The 17,644-nt window shown below is 40.2% G+C and overlaps 1 protein-coding gene across 1 annotated transcript in view; it reads left to right on the forward strand.

The window, feature by feature from the left end:
• Window positions 1–17,644, forward strand: part of TRAF3IP1 (TRAF3 interacting protein 1) — a 43,712-nt gene that overhangs the window by 16,460 nt on the left and 9,608 nt on the right. Inside the window, exons 7-13 of the mRNA XM_009900454.2 lie at window positions 3,073–3,148; window positions 6,887–6,985; window positions 9,833–9,923; window positions 10,706–10,789; window positions 11,535–11,655; window positions 11,801–11,837; window positions 13,681–13,757. Of these exons, the coding sequence (XP_009898756.2) occupies window positions 3,073–3,148; window positions 6,887–6,985; window positions 9,833–9,923; window positions 10,706–10,789; window positions 11,535–11,655; window positions 11,801–11,837; window positions 13,681–13,757 (585 nt within the window). The remainder of the gene's footprint in view (window positions 1–3,072; window positions 3,149–6,886; window positions 6,986–9,832; window positions 9,924–10,705; window positions 10,790–11,534; window positions 11,656–11,800; window positions 11,838–13,680; window positions 13,758–17,644) is intronic.

The raw sequence follows: 17,644 nt of genomic DNA on the forward strand, positions 1-17,644 counted from the left end.
GAGATGTATCATAGGGCAAGAAAGCACAGAACATAGAGTCACAGAATGTTTTGGGTTGGAAAGGACCTTAAAGATCATCTAGTTCCAGCCCCCCTGCTGTGGACAGGGACACCTTCCACTAGACCAGGTAGTTCAAAGCCTCATCCAACCTGACTGTAAACGTTTCCAGGGAGGGAACATCTACAGCTTCTCTGGGCACCCTGTGCCAGTGGCTCACTACCCTGCAGTTGTCAAGCCACCTGTACTTCATCTGTTGTGTTCAGAGATGGTTGCTTCCTCTTTAACAACAAATGTTGTTAATGAATTCACAGACTTGGGTAAGAAGACAGGAAAGTAATTAAAAGCATGAATAACTTGTGGGAAGCTACTGTTTTGTTAGTATGTACAGCCTTGTAAGAAGTGAGAAGTCTTGTGTGTGTGCATGGTGGGCCAGATCTCATTGCTGGCCCTATCCTCTGGTCTATACTCAAGAAGAAGTCACATAATCATTTAGGTTGGAAAAGACCCTTAAGATCACTGAGTCCAGTCGTTAACCCAGCACGGCCATGTCTGCCTGCTCTGCTAGTGAAGACTGGTATAAGTGGGTGGACTGACTTTTTCCCATCCTGATCAATGAAGGGTTTGGGTTGGAAGTGACCTTGAAAGGTCATCTACTCCAACATCCTGCAGTGAGCAGGGACATCTTCAACTGGATCAGGTTGCTCAGAGTCTTGTCCAACCCAACCTTGAATGTTTGTAGGAGTGAGGCTTCTACCATCTGTCTGGGCAACCTGTGCCTCTGTTTCACTACCCTCATTGTAAAAAATTTCTTCCTTAATAATAATAATGATACCTTAGTTTTGTTGGATTAGCAGGAGTGCTCCTTTACAACTTGCACATTCTCTGGAGGCCTAGGTGTGCTTCAGGTACAGTGAGTAGTTTACATGTAGCAGTGACAACTCTCATGGACCTGCCCCTCTGCTTGCTCTTGCCAGGATGTTTTTTCAAGCTTATTTGTAGGGCAAGTACTATAGCTACCTTCAAGCTCTTGTAATACCTGTGCATGGGTTTGCCTATTTCTTTGCATAGAGGAGACCTTGTTGCCTGAGTGGCCTTGTCTCCTGGGACTTGTTTAACATCTTTGTTGGCAACATGGACAGTGGCATTGAGTGCATCCTCAGCAAGTTTGCTGATGACACCAAGCTGTGTGGTGCAGCAGACATGCTGGAGACAAGGGAGGCCATCCAGAGGGACCTTGACATGCTGGAGTGGTGGGCACAAGCCAACCTCATGAGGTTCAACAAGACCAAGTGCAAGATCCTGCATCTAGGTCAGGGCAATCCCAAGCACTGATATGGGCTGGGCAGCGACTTGGGGGTGTTGGTGGATGAGAAGCTCAACATGAGCCAGCAGTGTGCACTTGCAGCCCAGAAGGCAAATCACATCTTGAGCTGCATCAAGAGAAGCATAGCCAGCAGGTCGAGGGAGGTGAGTCTTCCCCTCTATTCCACTCTGGTGAGACCCCACCTGGAGTACTGCATCCAGTTCTGGAGCCCCTATTACCGGAAGGATCTGGAGGTGCTGCAACATGTCCAGAGAAGAGCCACAAGGATGATTAGAGAGCTGGAGTACCTCTTCTGTGAGGACAGACTGAGGGAGTGGGGATTCTTCAGTCTGGAGAACAGAAGGCTCCAAGGACATCTAATTGTGGCCTTCCAGTATCTGAAGGGGGCCTACAGAAAAGATGGGGAGGGACTTTTTAGGGTGTCAGGTAGTGATAGGACTAGGGGGAATGGGAAAAAAATAGAAATGGGTAGATTCAGATTGAATGTTAGGAAGAAGTTCTTCCCCATGAGGGTGGTGAGGCACTGGAACAGGTTGCCCAGGGAGGTGGTGGAAGCCTCATCCCTGGAGGTTTGTAAGGCCAGGCTGGATGTGGCTCTGGGCAACCTGATGTAGTGTGAGGAGGGGTTGGGAACTAGGTAATCCTTGAGGTCCCTCCCAACCCTAACAATTCTATGATTCCGTGACTGGTGTTGATCTCATCTCACAAGAGACTGCTGCTTTTGCATTTCTTTTTCTCAACCTCCAGCCAAGTGGACCTGGTGATTTAACTTGCACCTTTCCAAGGACATAGGACCACTGAAATGTGCAACATGCAGAAAATGTTGTCAGGTGTTCTTGACTTCAGGCACTGCAAGCTATATCCAGAGAAAGCAAAGTAATTCTCATGTGTGCTTGCTGGCTTTCATTTCCTGGTCTGTCTGATTTGCTTTTTGGACTCAGGTCAGAGTCCTCAGAAGTGTCCTGAGTTTTTGTCCAGTTCAATCTTTTCCACTTTTGAACTCTTACTCTCCTTCCTGTACCAGTTTAACCTTCCAATCATCTCTTATTTGTCTGCTGGACTTGCTGGCAGTACCCATTTCTCACTGTGTCCAAGGACTTTGTCCAGGAAAGTTGTCCTTTGAGTAAAGGACTGTGCAAGACTTATGGCACAGTCTTTTAGGTTTTGTTCCTATTATGGAATGAAATTCAGATTTTGTTAAAGATTTATTTTTATTTATTTATATTATGGAATGGAATTCAGATTTCATTAAAGATTTATTGTTATTTATTTATATTATGGAATGAAATTCAGATTTCATTAAAGAGCAACTGTGTATCTGATGCAGCTGAAACATAGAGGGATTGCAGTCCTTTTACTCCTTTTGGTAGTTCACTAGTAGCTAAACCTCGTATCCCAGGACCATCAGTAGCATCTTAGATGCTCTGCAGGTTTTGCAAGATTGTTCTGCCTTGGATACTCATAGTTCACATTTGGAAGTTATCTTTACAATAATGAAATCTAATCCTCTAGTAGGTTCATTTAAAAGAAAATAGCTAGAATGAATCCAGGAAAAATGCCATCAGGCTCCGAGGAAAATAGGCTTGACATAACCTTACATGTGCTGGTCAGTTTTGTAAGTGAATGTTTTCTATGTGTAATACATACAGATAAAAAAGCAACACATGCAATTAAAGTTTATATATATAAATACAGATTTTTAATATTTTTTTTTTAATAAATTTGGGGGTGTTTTTATTTTTTTTAAGAGTGAAAATCCGTCGGGAATATCAAGGCAGCCTTCAACAAAAGGATCAAGGCAACATGCCAGACCCGGAGGAGAAGGTAACTAGAGGGAGGATATTATTTCTGCTTAATGTGCTAGAGGGTTATTGAATAGGAATAGCATAAATACTTAAATATCTGTGTTTATTATTTTCAGTGCTTGTTTTATACTCCCAGTCTGCATTTATGAATCCAATAGGCAATTTTTCTGCATGGATTTGATAAGTAGGTACTTGGTTCAGTTTGCTCGTGTTCCTCATACACAATGGTCGATAGAGATTCAGCCTGCTCTTGATATTTATTGTTTTCTCTCTGGATGGGCATTTTTAGTTCATCTACAACTATTTCCATTCATTTCACAAGAACTGTTTCTTTGCTTAATAATCTGTATTTGTATACTAATTGGAAACCAGATTATCTTCAGAATGCCCCAAATGTTTAATACTTTCACATCAGGAAGAAAGGAATCTAAACTTAGGACTGCTAGCCCTTTGTTTAAGAAAACAAAGAGGAACAGCCTAGAGGAACAGGTAGTTAAGGAGTAAAACTGGCTAGTTGCTAGATCTCATAGGGCAGCAGTATAATTACAGTTTCCCCCCTACTCTTCAGTGACCTGATCACTTACTGTGATTCGAACTGTCCTTCAATAGTTTTGTGCTCTGGGCACTGATATTTTATTTCTAGTGAAGAAGTCACTGTACAGTTTGAACATCTCTGTTCAGAAGAGGCAATGACACCTCTGAATTGATACCTGTTGAACTATGTGACTGTGGCTAAAGACTGGTAGCTACTGTTTAGACCAATGAAGCATGAGAACTTCATGCACTTAACCTGCCAATGTCGCTACTATTACTTTATGTAAAGAGATTGTGTGTTGCTGTGTGTCTTCACAAGCATCCATGTTTCCTTTGGGTTTCTGTTTTAGTAGGTTTCCATGTGCCTGGGCCAAAACACTGAAGTTACATCAGAGCTTGGGTAGTGCTTTCACACAGAATCACAGAATCAACCAAGTTGGAAGAGACTTCCAAGATCAGTCAATAGCCACATTTTCAAAAGGACCTGGGGGGAAATAAATAAATAAATAAGATGTTTAGGCACTTTGGATATGAATGTCTGCTGACTCAGGAGCTTAATTAAAGTTGGTGCTCGAAAATTGAAATTTTTACGTCACATCTCATGAACTCAAGTGCTCAAGAGCTGATGTGTTAATAATTTTGCAGCTGAAAAGCACTGTCTGGATTCCATTAAGTGTAGTCTTATTTTACTGCATTATGATCCTTAGCTGATCCTATAACTTCTTTTATTTCCCAAGATTTGAATATTTGTTTTATTGCCTGAACTGGCACTATAGTGACCAGACACACCCCATTTTCATAGGATAGTCCTTTCTTTAAAACCTGGATCTAGCCTTTCTGATACATGAAACACAGTTAATGAGTCATCCTGTGTTTTGACTTTAAGGTAAATTTTAAAAATACTTCCCTTTTCATGATGCAACAAGCTAGTGCACTCAACTTTTGGTTTACCTAAGCACTAAATACTTCGAGGCATTAGCCCAGTTTCTATTCTAAGGCAGCAGAGCTGCAGTAGATGATTAGGGCTCATAGGTGCTCACCATAGTAATCCAGAAGGTAGTAAAAACCTGGTGCTATGCTGATGCCTGTTGCATTATGGTCTTTGTAGTTACTGTTGGTGATAATGATCAGAGCTTTCAATACTTTCTAATAGTGACTGGACATAAATCATAGAATGATGGAATGGTTCGGGTTGGAAGGGACCTTTAAAGGTCACCTAGTCCAACCCTATGTAGTGAGCAGAGACATCTTCAATTAGATCAGGTTGCCCAGAGCCTCATCCAACCTAACCTTGAAGCCTCCTTCTACAGCCTCACTGGGCAATCTGTGCCACAGTGTAAAAAATGTCTTTCTTAGAAGTATCCTGTATCTCCCATTTTTCAGTTTAAAACCATCACCCCTTGTCCTGTCTCTACAGGCCCTGCTCAAAAGAATGGCACCATTTTTTGTAAGGCCCCCTTTATGTACTGAAGCCTTAATCAGCACAGGCAGATGAAAGTAGTGACTGACCTGTGTTTTAATCTCCTCCTAAACAACTAGAGCTGAGCATTTCTGCTGCAATGGACTGTACAGTTTTGTGGATGCTTCCCATAGTGCAGCAATTTCATCATGGGCTATGGAAGTGTTGGATCTTTCAACCACAGTATCACAGTGTCACTAAGGTTGGAAGAGACCTTGAGGATCATCGAGTCCAACCTGTCTCCACAGACCTAATGACTAGACCATGGCACCAAGTGCCATGTCCAGTCTCCTCTTGAACACCTCCAGGGGCAGCCCATTCCAATGACGAACAACTCGCTCGGTGAAGAACTTTCTCCTCACCTCGAGTCTAAACCTCCCCTGGCACAGCTTGAGACTGTGTCCCCTTGTTCTGGTGTTGGTTGCCTGGGAGAAGAGACCAACCCCTTCCTGGCTACAACCACCTTTCAGGTAGTTGTAGAGGGCAGTGAGGTCACCCCTGAGCTTCCTCTTCTCCAGGCTAAACAATCCCAGCTCCCTCAGCCTCTCCTCATAGGGCTTGTGCTCAAGGCCTCTCACCAGCCTTGTTGCCCTTCTCTGGACACGTTCAAGTGTCTCGATGCCCTAAGCATTAGGCAGTGAATCTTTTCCTGAGCTAGAATTGTTTGCTTATTTGTTCTGGTTGTGGAAATGTTACACCCAAGGTGCCCTGGCTGCAGGTTGGGGCCCTGTGAATCTGTTCTTCACCTGTGCATTAGTTACCTCTTTGCAGATAAGGAGATTGGGAAGTACTGGGTTCAGCAGTTTGGGTACCTCTGTTTTAAACATATATCCTCTTTCTGTATATGAATCTTGCCTAGTTATGTACTTATTCTGCTGCTTCTGTATTTTGAGGAGTATGAGTACTGAAGATACTACTCCAAGTGAAGGGATGCATGTGTGTGTGTGTATATATATACATAATACTAAGACTAAAGCTGAATATTCTGTCTATTCCGTATATATCTTGACAAACTGAGTGTATAGTTTAACTTTTCTTCTTCAATGCACAAGTGCATTCTCAGGAATGATGTACAAATGGTGATGAATCATTTCTCCTTTGCATCCCTCTGTCCTGAATGTCTCTACTCCCTAGTCAGATATTTAGAAGTCAGATGTATATGTGAATATTTTGGTTTTCTTCCACTGTGTGTCACTTTGCTTTTGCCAACATCATTCTATTGTAACTGGAGGGGATTAATTTAAGATAATTGGTAGGTAAAACATTTGTGGACTAGGTTCTTCTGTGGCATTACCACCAAGCTGTGGAGTTCAGCTATCAGAAATCAGCATTTCTTGCTTACATTTCTTAATGGCATTAGTATGAAATGTATTTAAAGCCTTTGAAACCAGCCTTTAGTGCATTATGCATTCTAAGTAGTGTATCAACAATATTGTGTATTTCAGCTATTGCTAAGACTTTATTAGGTAAATATTGTATTGTTTCACTAGCTGTCAGGCTAATGAATAATATCTGTAAATCGTTTCTGGATTGAAGAATTTGCCTTTGGTTTGCATAACGTAAGGAGTTCAATCAGCGGTCATGTAAAAAGTCTTTGTGAACTTTGAATTCTATTTATTTACAGTCAGGATGGTTTATTAAACTAGGATAGCCCATAAAGAAATAGTAAGTGTAACAGGTATTGTATGTGGCTTTTCTTTTTTTATTATTTTAAATTTTGACTCTATCCTTGGTTTCATTTGGCTATAAACTGTTTTGTTACAGGAACTGTGGAAATGAAGAACGTGGTAGATAAAATTTCAGAGGACAGTGCTGCTAAACCACAAGAGAAAGCTGAACCAAGGCTTGCCATAAAACAGAAAGGTAGGGAGAATAAAAACTTGACTGCCTTGAAATGTCTGTCCTGAGTGCTTTGGGGTTGGACTTGGGGTCTGTGCAGCTAGCTGATTTAAGGAGGAGGATTTACACCTGATCTAACTGCTGCCCTGAGTTTTAATCATATCTTGTGGTTAAGGTCCTGATTGAAAAATGTGTGCTGCCTGATAAAATAGTTACCTGTATTCGCTCTTTTCTTATTCTTAAGCAAGTTTTCAAAGAGACCAGTGCTTATGGTGTCCTAAGGAAAATGCAGGGCTGCTGCACCTGAATCCCTTGGTGACTTGCTCTGTGTAAGAACTGAATCACTGCACCTTGACATTTTATACAAATATTTGGGAGTCTCACTTAATGCTTGCATTTTTAAGGATTTTAGAGGAAAATTCCACCTCTGCATTAAAAAAAACAAAGAACAGTTGTATATAGCTCCCAAGACATACGTTGTTAATGAGGTATTTGTATCCAGCTACAGTGTACATGGAGCCATAGAAGCAAAATGTAGGAGGAAGAACTGAGAGTCAAGTAAAAGCTGTCTTTGTTTCTCCAGATATCCAGATGCTTGACCTAGTTGGGAGAGTTGATACCCTGTATGTGGGAGGTCAAAGGCTGTTTCTCAGTCCACCTGTGGCCTTCAGGGCCTCGTAGCTGTGTCAGTCTGAAGAAATGTAGACAGCTGGCCAAGGCATTTGTGTGACCTTACACAACTGGGAAAACTTCCATGCTGATTCCTTTTAATCTTCTGGAGCTGTCTTCTCTATTGGAATGTATCTGTTATGGAATATAATTTTATAGTTCTCTATTAATAATTTGGATGCACGTAACAGCAGTACCCCCAGGTTCATTATGGATTTGGACTGGATTCTCAGGTAGTGTAAGAACCAGATATTGTATTGACAGTTCTTATTTTGAGCTTTATTTAATAAGATGTTGTAATGTAGCAGTGCATTAGTGAGCCTTATTTTTCTGTTAAGTTCTTACAGAGATGAAAATATCATTCACACATTTAATGACTTTCACAGTTGGAATGTGAAATCCATTATGACAGTAAGAACAGTCCTTGCAGATAGCTAAGCTGGATGCTATTTGGAGTCATCAGAAGACAGTGATCCTCTGTCCCTTCTTGGTGTCTTCTTGTGTCTTTAACTGCCAATGAGTTTCCAGAGGAAGAATCATTTATGGGATATTGTAAACATTGTTTACTGGCTGAAATAAACTCGTTTTCCTGGATCTTTTGGAGTATTATTCCTGCATTCTGCTTCAGTCTTAGTCTGTTTCTGACCATCAAAGCTCTGAACCTTTCCATTGAGCTTTGTGTTCTTTTTTTCTTCATAACTGAGGATTTGTCAGCATATCAGTTATTCTCCCTTGGTGTTCTCCATTAGGAATCCTCAGTGGCTAGTTCATGGTAACCTCATAAGTAAGAAGTGTATGTATAAAGCTTTTTGGTAAAAGGGTGTTTTGGCCTGCCTCAGCTATTTGCTTATACACTACTGAAGTTACTTAGGTTCCACTTCTTTAGACATGTGCACATAAATGCATCCACTGTGGCAAGAAGGATGGAACAGTTTGGTTTCACAGTCACACTATAAAGGTCTAGGTCTCCATGAAACTTTTTGAGAAGCTGATAATTATGTAAGATTTGTCTGAACCTTGTCAAATTATAAAGTATGGGGGTTTTTTGAGAAGTTTCACTAGTGCAGTTGTATCTTCTCACAGTTTCAGTGATTACATTGAAGTATATGTCTCTAGGAGGAGTAAAGTTGGGCTTTTAAAGTTTATCTCGGACCTTAAGGTGTTGTTACTTATTCAGCTGAGCCATCACACCCACCTATCATATATCCTCAGAGAAGAGCCATTATATGCTGAGTATAAAATATACCTCCTAACTCCAGTGGAATTAAATGGAAACTGGCTGTTGAAACTGCTTGAAAATCACAGCGTGGAAGGGAAATTTTGCGATACCTGTTGCATCCATTCATCAGAGATGATAAATTAGGTGCCAAGAGAAGCACATGAAACTTGTGGTACATCCAGCAACACAGCACAACTGTCTGACTTGAGCCTGACTTGGTCTTGTTGGGACTGGTCAACCTTATGAGGTTCAGCAAGGCCAAGTGCAAGGTCCTGCACCTGGGTCGGAGAAACCCCTGATACAGGTTGGGGGATGAACAGATTGAGAGCAGCCCTGTGGAGAACAAAAATTGAGTCAGCCCTATGGAGAGGATAACTATAATGGGCTTACAGAAGACGACCTCATCCTAGCGTCCTTGGTGTAGGTCAAGATGGATATCATCCAACCCAACCCCCCTCTCAAATCTGGGTCAGAATTAGAATACCAGTAGAAGAAAAGAAGGAGGTAAAGAAAAAAAAGGCTTAAAAAACCCACCCTAGTACAGAGAATACAGGGTTGGTCTAATACTGTTTTTCCTCTTGTGATTTTTGTATAACAAGTAAATTGAAATACTGCAAATGTTACCATGCAGCTATGGAGGAACTGAGTGAGATGATGTCATTTTCACAATATGAAACTTCACTATATGAAGAAACAAATGAAAACTAAAGGCATTTAAAACACATTTTTTTTCTGTTTCCCTTTTGAGTTGTGAATGCTCCAAGATGTTTAAAACCCAGAAGTTCACAAGATATTTAACTTTTACAGAAGTCTATAGAATTTTTTTTCCTGATTTTATTACATGATGTATTTCATGAACACTCATTCAAGTATAGTGCTGATAATACTGTGTGACTCTGTGGTAAGATTCTAAACACTGTTGTGAGAAAAAGTTCAAGTCACCTTACCAGCTAAGCCAAAATTGTGTTTGTTTTGTTTAATAGAAGGAGAAGTTGAGAACACGGCTGCTGAAAAGCCTGCAGTATCTGAAAATGGTGACATACCCAATGATCTTCCACCTCAGCCCATCCAAAGGTTGGTTCCTAATCTGTTATTTTGTCTGAATCAAATTTTATCTTGTTTGAATCAAATATCTCTTATTCTTTTTGAATCAAATTATGCTGTATCTTGGGTAATAACAAGTCAGTCCATTTTAAAAGAGCAAGGAAACTTGGAGCAGTACGTTTCTGCTAGTGCTACCAAATAATAAATATTATCCCACGTTTGGTTTCCTTTTCTTCACTTTCATTTCCTTCTATAAAGGAAACTTGAACGTTGTGAAGTGTTTCAGACTTATTTTCTTAATTCATAAAGTGCTTCAATGTAACATTATTAAAGTAGGAGGGGTGTGTGGTGAGTCTCATGAGTACATTGCATTACATAGGTGCATTTCATAAGTACAGTGTTACAGCTAAGACAAACTTGCCTTTGCAATCTCAGTTTACTTTCACTTTGTCTATCAAGGACTTGTGTAATTGTATTACTTGTGAAATTTTTTTTTTCCATTTACATTGCAGTGTATGATGCTAAATTTGTTGTCAATGGTAAATACCTGTGCTGCACACAGGTTCTTTAGTGAGACAAATCAAGAGGTGATTTTATGTGGAATCACAGGTTGGGCTTTTTTGTTTAAGACATGTCTTAGATTTTCCTAGATTCTGAGTAGGACAGCAAGTATTGCCATACTAGGTGGTATATTAGGGATGTTTTCAGTGCTGTCATGCATCAGCTTACTTACTGGGTTCACTGGGTTCACAGGGCATGTGAGGCTTCCTTCTACAGTAAAAATGAAAAAGCCTCTTTCTTTCTCATTGCAGACGTACTCCCCGTCCTAGCAGTGCAAGACCAGCACCACCCCGGGTAAAACGTCAGGAAAGCACAGAGGTCTTACTTCCAGAAAGGTAAGCAATGTGGGAGGTGCAGAGCAGACTTTTCTAGCTCTTGTACCACACTAGTCTGAGACCATTGGTGCCTCACCTGCTGCTGGATAGCTTTAGGGTGATCACCTCACTGCTCATTGTTGGAAAATTCAAGCCTGATTTGTTTTATTGTTTCTGCAAATGCAGCACTTCATCTCAAAGTTATGGTTGGCAGTCACATCTGGAAGGTCAAAAAAACACCATTTAGTTTTTTTGCCTTTGGAAACTCTGAAGCAGATAGCTCTAGAGCATTAATGTCAAGTGCTACTATAAAAGATCTTCAGAACATAGTGTTCAGAAAGGCTGAAACAGCTGTTCCAATCTATGAACAAAATGGCTGGCTTATCTCTGATAAGTGGCCAGTCACCGAAGTCATGTGTTTGGAAGACAAAGATAAGTCCTTTGGAGAGTTTTGGTTGATAGGTTTGGGGATTTTTTGTTTGTTTTATTTTATTTGGGTTTATTGTTGCTGTTTTGATCACTTACCAAAGGTCTAGAAAGGGTCTAGCAGCAATCACAGATTAAACCCAAAAATCAAACCTTTGATTTCAGTGCCTTCCGCTGGAGAGCTCTTGCTTTTCCAGCCTTTGAATTTGATGTGCTTTTAGTTAGTGCTGCTTTCTTTAAGGAGAGGAAGGCAGGGTACTGATGTCTCTTCTGTTCTGGATAGATCTTAACAGTTTTGAACAGATCTTAATAGATTTTCATTTTTCATTGTCTCTTACAGGAGCAGTAGTGGTAAAACAGTCTCAAATGTGATTGTAGACCAGCAGATTTCTGATGACGATGATGACCAGTTTGTGGTGGAGGCAGCATTGCCACTGTCAGAAATACCAAATATGGACATGGTCTGTTCATGTTGCAAATTATAGAACCTTTTCCCATCCTTTGTTTGTTGCTTACTTGTTTGTAGCTTCTAGGTAATTTTTTGATAGTTGTCTATTATAGCAATGTCAACTTTATGAAACTAAAGCTTTCTTCCTGCATGTGTAGGAGCCAGAAGTGGAGCTGACTGAAGACCAGAAGCATGGTATGTTGGCTGTTATGTATATATTTATATATATGCACAGAATAAAACCATGGGTTTAAACCAAATGCTGAACACTTAAAATGCTGAATAAAGTAGCAGAATACCTCCTGAGGGTGTGAACTTGCAACTTTTGCAAGAAAACCAAAAATTATTTCTCAACTGTAGTCTTGTTTACTGGTGCAGCTGGATTTATAACTGATGTTAAGTACAGATTTTCTTTAGGTCTTTAATGTCAGCAAGCTTTAAAATTCTGCCTAAAACTCATAAATTAACATTTCTTACAGTGTCAGGTACAGCTTGTCAGCTGTGAGATATGAGATGGGATTGGCTCTTCAAGGCAAAACATAGAAAAGCTTTTACAAAAATAGATGGACTGGTTTTTAACTACGTTTATGCTTACTTGTAACCTCACATCTCTGATTCAGAGACTGCTGTTATGGCTACTCTGGATGTGATTTAGGCAGATGTACTTATATCCATGCAACAAATCCTCACAAAGGAATATCTAGCTATATACCTACCATACAGTACTTGCATTCTTCCAAAAGAGGGGTGCAAAGGAAAAGCTTTTGTGTTACTACAGCTCAAGGACCTGCTTTTGTACTGAGTTGCTCAGTAAATGATACTGATTATACATTCTGATTTAGAGGAGAAAGTAGATCAAATAATAAATACCTTGTATGTCAGTTGTAGGGGAAGATTTGCCTTTGCTCAAATTAGAGAAAGCTATGTTTAGTCTTTGACTTAGAAAAGAATGTAAACATCTCGTAACTGAAAAGAAAGAGTAGGCAGAATTTGGTTGGGTCTGTTGAAGAGCTTGTTTTGCTAATTTCAACCTATTGTATGCTTTGCTTACACACATGCCAGTAGAAAATAGCCAATTAAGATATGACACCCCTGCTTTCAAAAAGAGTATATACCTTGCTGTGTAACATCATAAAGGTCTTTGCTTGGAAACATCTTGGCTTGGAAGCCGTGCTTGTAGTGACCCTGTGGTGATCGAACAACAACCCTGTGCTACTACAGTCAGTAATTAAAATGTGGGAATATTTTAGAATATAAATACTAGAACAGTAACTTTTTCTCCCAAGGGAAGTGGTGGATTGTCCTACATTGGTCAGTTTTAAGACTCAGCTTGACATGGTGCTAGGCCATCTCATTTAATCTACACTGTCACCTAGAAAGGTTGGATCAGATGATCCTTAGGGTCCTTTCCAACCTGGCATTCTATAGCATTGAATAGAATAGAATAGAATTAACCAGGTTGAAAAAGACCTGTGAGATCACCAAGTCCAATCTATCACCCAACACCATCTTATCAGCTGAAACATGGCACCAAGTGCCTGATCCAGTCTCCTCTTAAACACCTCCAGTGATGGTGACACCACCACCTCCCTGGGGCAGCCCATTCCAATGGCCAATCACTCTTTCTGTGAAGAACTTCTTCCTAAATTCCAGCCTAAACTTCCCCTGGTGCAGCTTGAGACTGTGTCCTCCTGTTGGTGGTTGCCTGGGAGAAGAGACCAACCCCCACCTGGCTACAACCTCCCTTCAGGTAGTTGTAGATGGCAATAAGGTCTCCCCTGAGCCTCCTCTTCTCCAGGCTAAGCAACCCCAGCTCCCTCAGCCTCTCCTCATAGGGCTTGTGCTCCAAACCCCTCCCCAGCTTTGTTGCCCTTCTCTGGACACATTCCAGCATGGTTCCCTGGTAACATGGGAAATTCTATTAAAAGGAAATTCTATTAAAAAGAGTTAAGCAGTTGGGTTTGATTTTATTGTCTGAATGGCTAAAACAATGTTGTAGTGCCAGCCACTGCTGAGAAATATACTGATTTTTCAACAGGTGGGCTTGTAAAAAGAATCCTAGAAACAAAGAAAGATTATGAGGCATCACAGAAACCATCAAAGACGACAGACAGGGTAAGATGGTAATGACCTTCAAAGAACCATGAATATTAAATGCTATAATCATGACCTTTTCTTCTGCCTTAAGTGGTTTTTCCATTTATGAATCAATCTTTCCTCCTTGAAGTGCTTTTTTTCTCCATTATTCTGTCAGGTACTGTTCCCTTCTCTGTGTAGTGCTCTCTTTCTCACCTTTATTTTTTGTTATTTAGGATTTTTTTTCAGTATTTCAGTACAATTTTTTTAGGGAGCCTTCTTTAGCCTAATTTTTTGCTTTTGAGAAAAAAGTCTGCTGATTTCAGCCTTGCCCTAAATGTAGCAGGGCACACTGTACCTTCGTACAGCTATACCATTATAGTTTAAGTATTCCTTGTCCTCTGGGCATTTGAAGGACAGTATCTTACTGTCCAGCAGTTATCACTGCCTTAACATCAGTGGGATCTCTGGTGCAGTTCACAATAGAAAGTATCTTCAGTTCATTGAACATTTCCCTACTAACATCCTGGCATAGTCTAGTCTTACAGTCTGGATCTATGAAGTGATTTGATTTGTAAAGCAGGTTTTGCTTTTGCTGTGGTTTTGTTTGGTTGGTCTTGGGAATTCTTTTGTTTGTTTTATTTGGTGTTCTGTTTGTTTGTTTTTGTTGTTTTGCTCACTTGTAAAAAAAATCTAGAAAGGGTCTAGCAGCAATCACAAACCAAAAGGTTTCAGTGCCTTCCTGTTACAGCTGGAGAGCTCTTGCTTTTTCAGCCTTGTAAAGCTCATGTTTACAAGAAGTTATGAAAGGCAGAGAGTTTAGATGAACTTTTCTGATCCAGTGGCCCTTTGGAAATTTCTAAATGACTAAGCTAGTTTGAGGTGCTGGCGAGGAGGCACTGAGGAATGCATTGCAGAGTGCTGGTATAAAAATGGAGACAGGCATGTAACGTTTTGGTAAGGCAAATGCTTTTCATGAACTCTTAATGTTTATTATCAGCACTGCTAACACAGATCAGTGCTTCAAAAGGTGCAACAAAAGACAGGCAAGGACTAAATGAATGTTTCAGAGACTGAAAATGAATCGTCCTTAAAGGAGGAAAGCCCCTTCAGTTTCCTGCTCATTTCCCATTATGACTAGTTAAAGCTTTATCCAATTTGCTGAGTTACATACCATTTATTGAATGTGCAGCTTGTGTATGTGACATCATTGAAACACTGTTGGTTATCTCCATTGATGTGTCTGCTGTGAAAAACTTCCTTCTAGAATAGTAGGGCTGTTTGAAGAAAAAAAGGAGTATAAGTTGATGCTGCTCTGTTTATTCAGTAACTAGCTCTAAAGATCACTCCTGGGGTGCAGGTTGAGCTGGCACTTGTGAGAACAAGCAGCGGCGCTATTCCCGGCTCTATTGCTAGATGGTGCTGTGGCATTGTCAGTCTTGAAACTAAGTTTTAGTAGTAATTCCTTGAATATAGTCTGCCGCCAGTGCAAAATTGTGCTGCAGGCCGTACTCTTAGGTCTCGTGTCCTATCAGTTTTGAACGCAGAAAAAGACAATGGGAAAGGGTTTACAAAACTGCATAGATTTCATGCTCAGGAAGCTTCCTCTGATATTAAATTTTCTGGGTGTTGGTTGGTTTGGGCTTTTTTATTTGTTTTGTGGGGGCATGGGGGGATTGTTGTGTGTGTGATTTGGGTTTGGTGGGGTGTTTTGGTTTTTTAAACAACACTAATGTAATAAATTTGCTTTTAATCCCTCTAGAATTTTTTAAAATATACGTGAACAGTTGTGGCCTTCTGCAATAACATTTAGTCCTGTTGTCCATTTCCAGTCTCTAAAGCATTCATTCAGTCCTTGTTTGTCTTTTGTTGCACCTTTTGAATCACTGATCTGTGTTAGCAGTGCTGATAATAGGCAACTAGTTCTGGAAAAAAAAACGTGCTGACTTTCTAGTCCGCCACGTGAAAACTTGCATACAATGCTAAGCTCCTGGAATATCATCTGATCTCATATCCAAGCAGCTGGCTGCTACTGCTGTAGCTTTCTTTGCTGCTACTGCTTTTTAAATTATATTGTTGAAGTGGTGATCCAGAGAGGAGAAAAGGTGCTGGAAAAGGTGATTAAAAATGCTTGGAGTTAGTAATGAGGACTTGATAGATGTAGTTCAGAATCCTGAATCCTGGGAATTTATTTTAGAGGATAGAGACACTGTGATGCACAAGACAGTAAAAGTGAAAGCTACATTTTCAACGTTGCATTGCCTCTGGGAGTATTTCAGCAAGCAGATAGGCAGAGGACAGCAGGTCAGTGTCTGGCATGCTCAGGTCAGGCCCTAGCATCGTGAGCACATCTCATCTCTGAGGGATGTTCCTAATGTCACGAGGAAGGTAGTGGCAAGATGTATTCTTGTGAGACTGCAGACCAGCAGTTTTGGAAGGAATAGTTACTGGTCTGTGGAATCTCTTTGGAAAGAGGCAGCAAAAGTAATTAAGGAGAAGGAAGAGTTTCAAGTGGTTTATTTCTGCCAAGTGGTCTAGGCAGGCAAGTGGAACTGTGTCCTGTTGTGTTGATGGGACTGTGAGAATGGGTCAATGAACCCTGGCCAGCATGCTGTGTTCAAATGGTCGTCAGTTTTGTGCCAGGTCTAGCTCCACAGTCTGCTGGGAAGCAGTATCAGTCTGGGATTTCACCATTTTCCCCCAGACTGTCAACTCTTTATTTAATTTGTTTTCCATCAAACTCTCCAGAAGAAATATCTTCTACATCAGCAACTGTATTCCAAAACCCATTATGCATTGGAGAGTAAAATGTAATTGTACTTCTGTATTGTGGAGTAAGGTAACTGAAAGTCCAGTGACAATTTGAGGGAATGCTTGCTGTGGGAAATTACATCTAATGTAATTAAGATTATCCTTGTGTCTGTCAGTAAGAGCGTTCATCTGCCCTTGTTTTGTGGAACTATTTGATGCATACCAAAAAAAGAAATATTTTCCCAGTTCTATTCATTAGTCTTGAAAGCCTTGTTCTTCTGCCAGTTGGGAAAACGAAGGGAGGAAAATATATGTTTGTAGTCTGAATGCTGGAACTTTTGGCTAATACTTTATTAAGTCCAATATTCATTCAAAAAAAAATAAATCAGTGGATCTACCTGATTTATTGTGGATTGATCAGCTAGAAGTGAGATGAAATTGGTGAATTAATACTTAATCCAAATGTAACAGTGGTGAACTCTTGGGGCTGTTTCACACCTTCGCTTCTAACTGCTGATTGCCAAGGAGTTTTTATTTGTATTTAAAGCATTACTCTGAAGCATTTTAAGTGCTGCATTTTCCAAACATGCATTTGCTTTTTAAGAAGTTTGAATAATAGAAGAGAAGACTGAGACTTTCATCATCTAGGTTTTGCATGTGCAGAAACTTAAAATAATATACACAATTTTCAGGTCAAACAAAGAGGTCATTCTGGAAATACACAAGACTCTTGCTGCCTTGATTAGCTGTGTTCAGCCTAACAAATTCCTAAAAAGACTTCCTAAATGTATTTGTTTAGAATCTAACCCTCTAATGTTAAACAGAGAAAGAGACAGATGTTACATTTTGTATTCCACTTCATTTATTTGATGTGTGGAAAATGTAGGCAGGTTATTAGTTTTAGGCAAGTGGGATCACAGAATTCCCATCTTTGCCCTAGCAAATACAGTTCATGAGCTTCGGAGAAGAAGCAGCTTTGAGGTTTCTGTGAGGAACAAATGATATTAAATGGCTTAGCACCTGGACAATATTAACTTTAATTACAAATGTGATAAATTAAGTATGTACTTGTAAGCTTAGAACAAATACAATCATTGCTGATTCTGTTTGTTTAAAGTTCCTCAGATCATTGATTTTTACATTAATCCATCAGCCGCACGACGTTGGGTATCCCC

This window comes from Dryobates pubescens, chromosome 2 (genome assembly GCF_014839835.1).
Source record: "Dryobates pubescens isolate bDryPub1 chromosome 2, bDryPub1.pri, whole genome shotgun sequence".
NCBI classification, from domain to species: Eukaryota; Metazoa; Chordata; class Aves; order Piciformes; family Picidae; genus Dryobates; species Dryobates pubescens.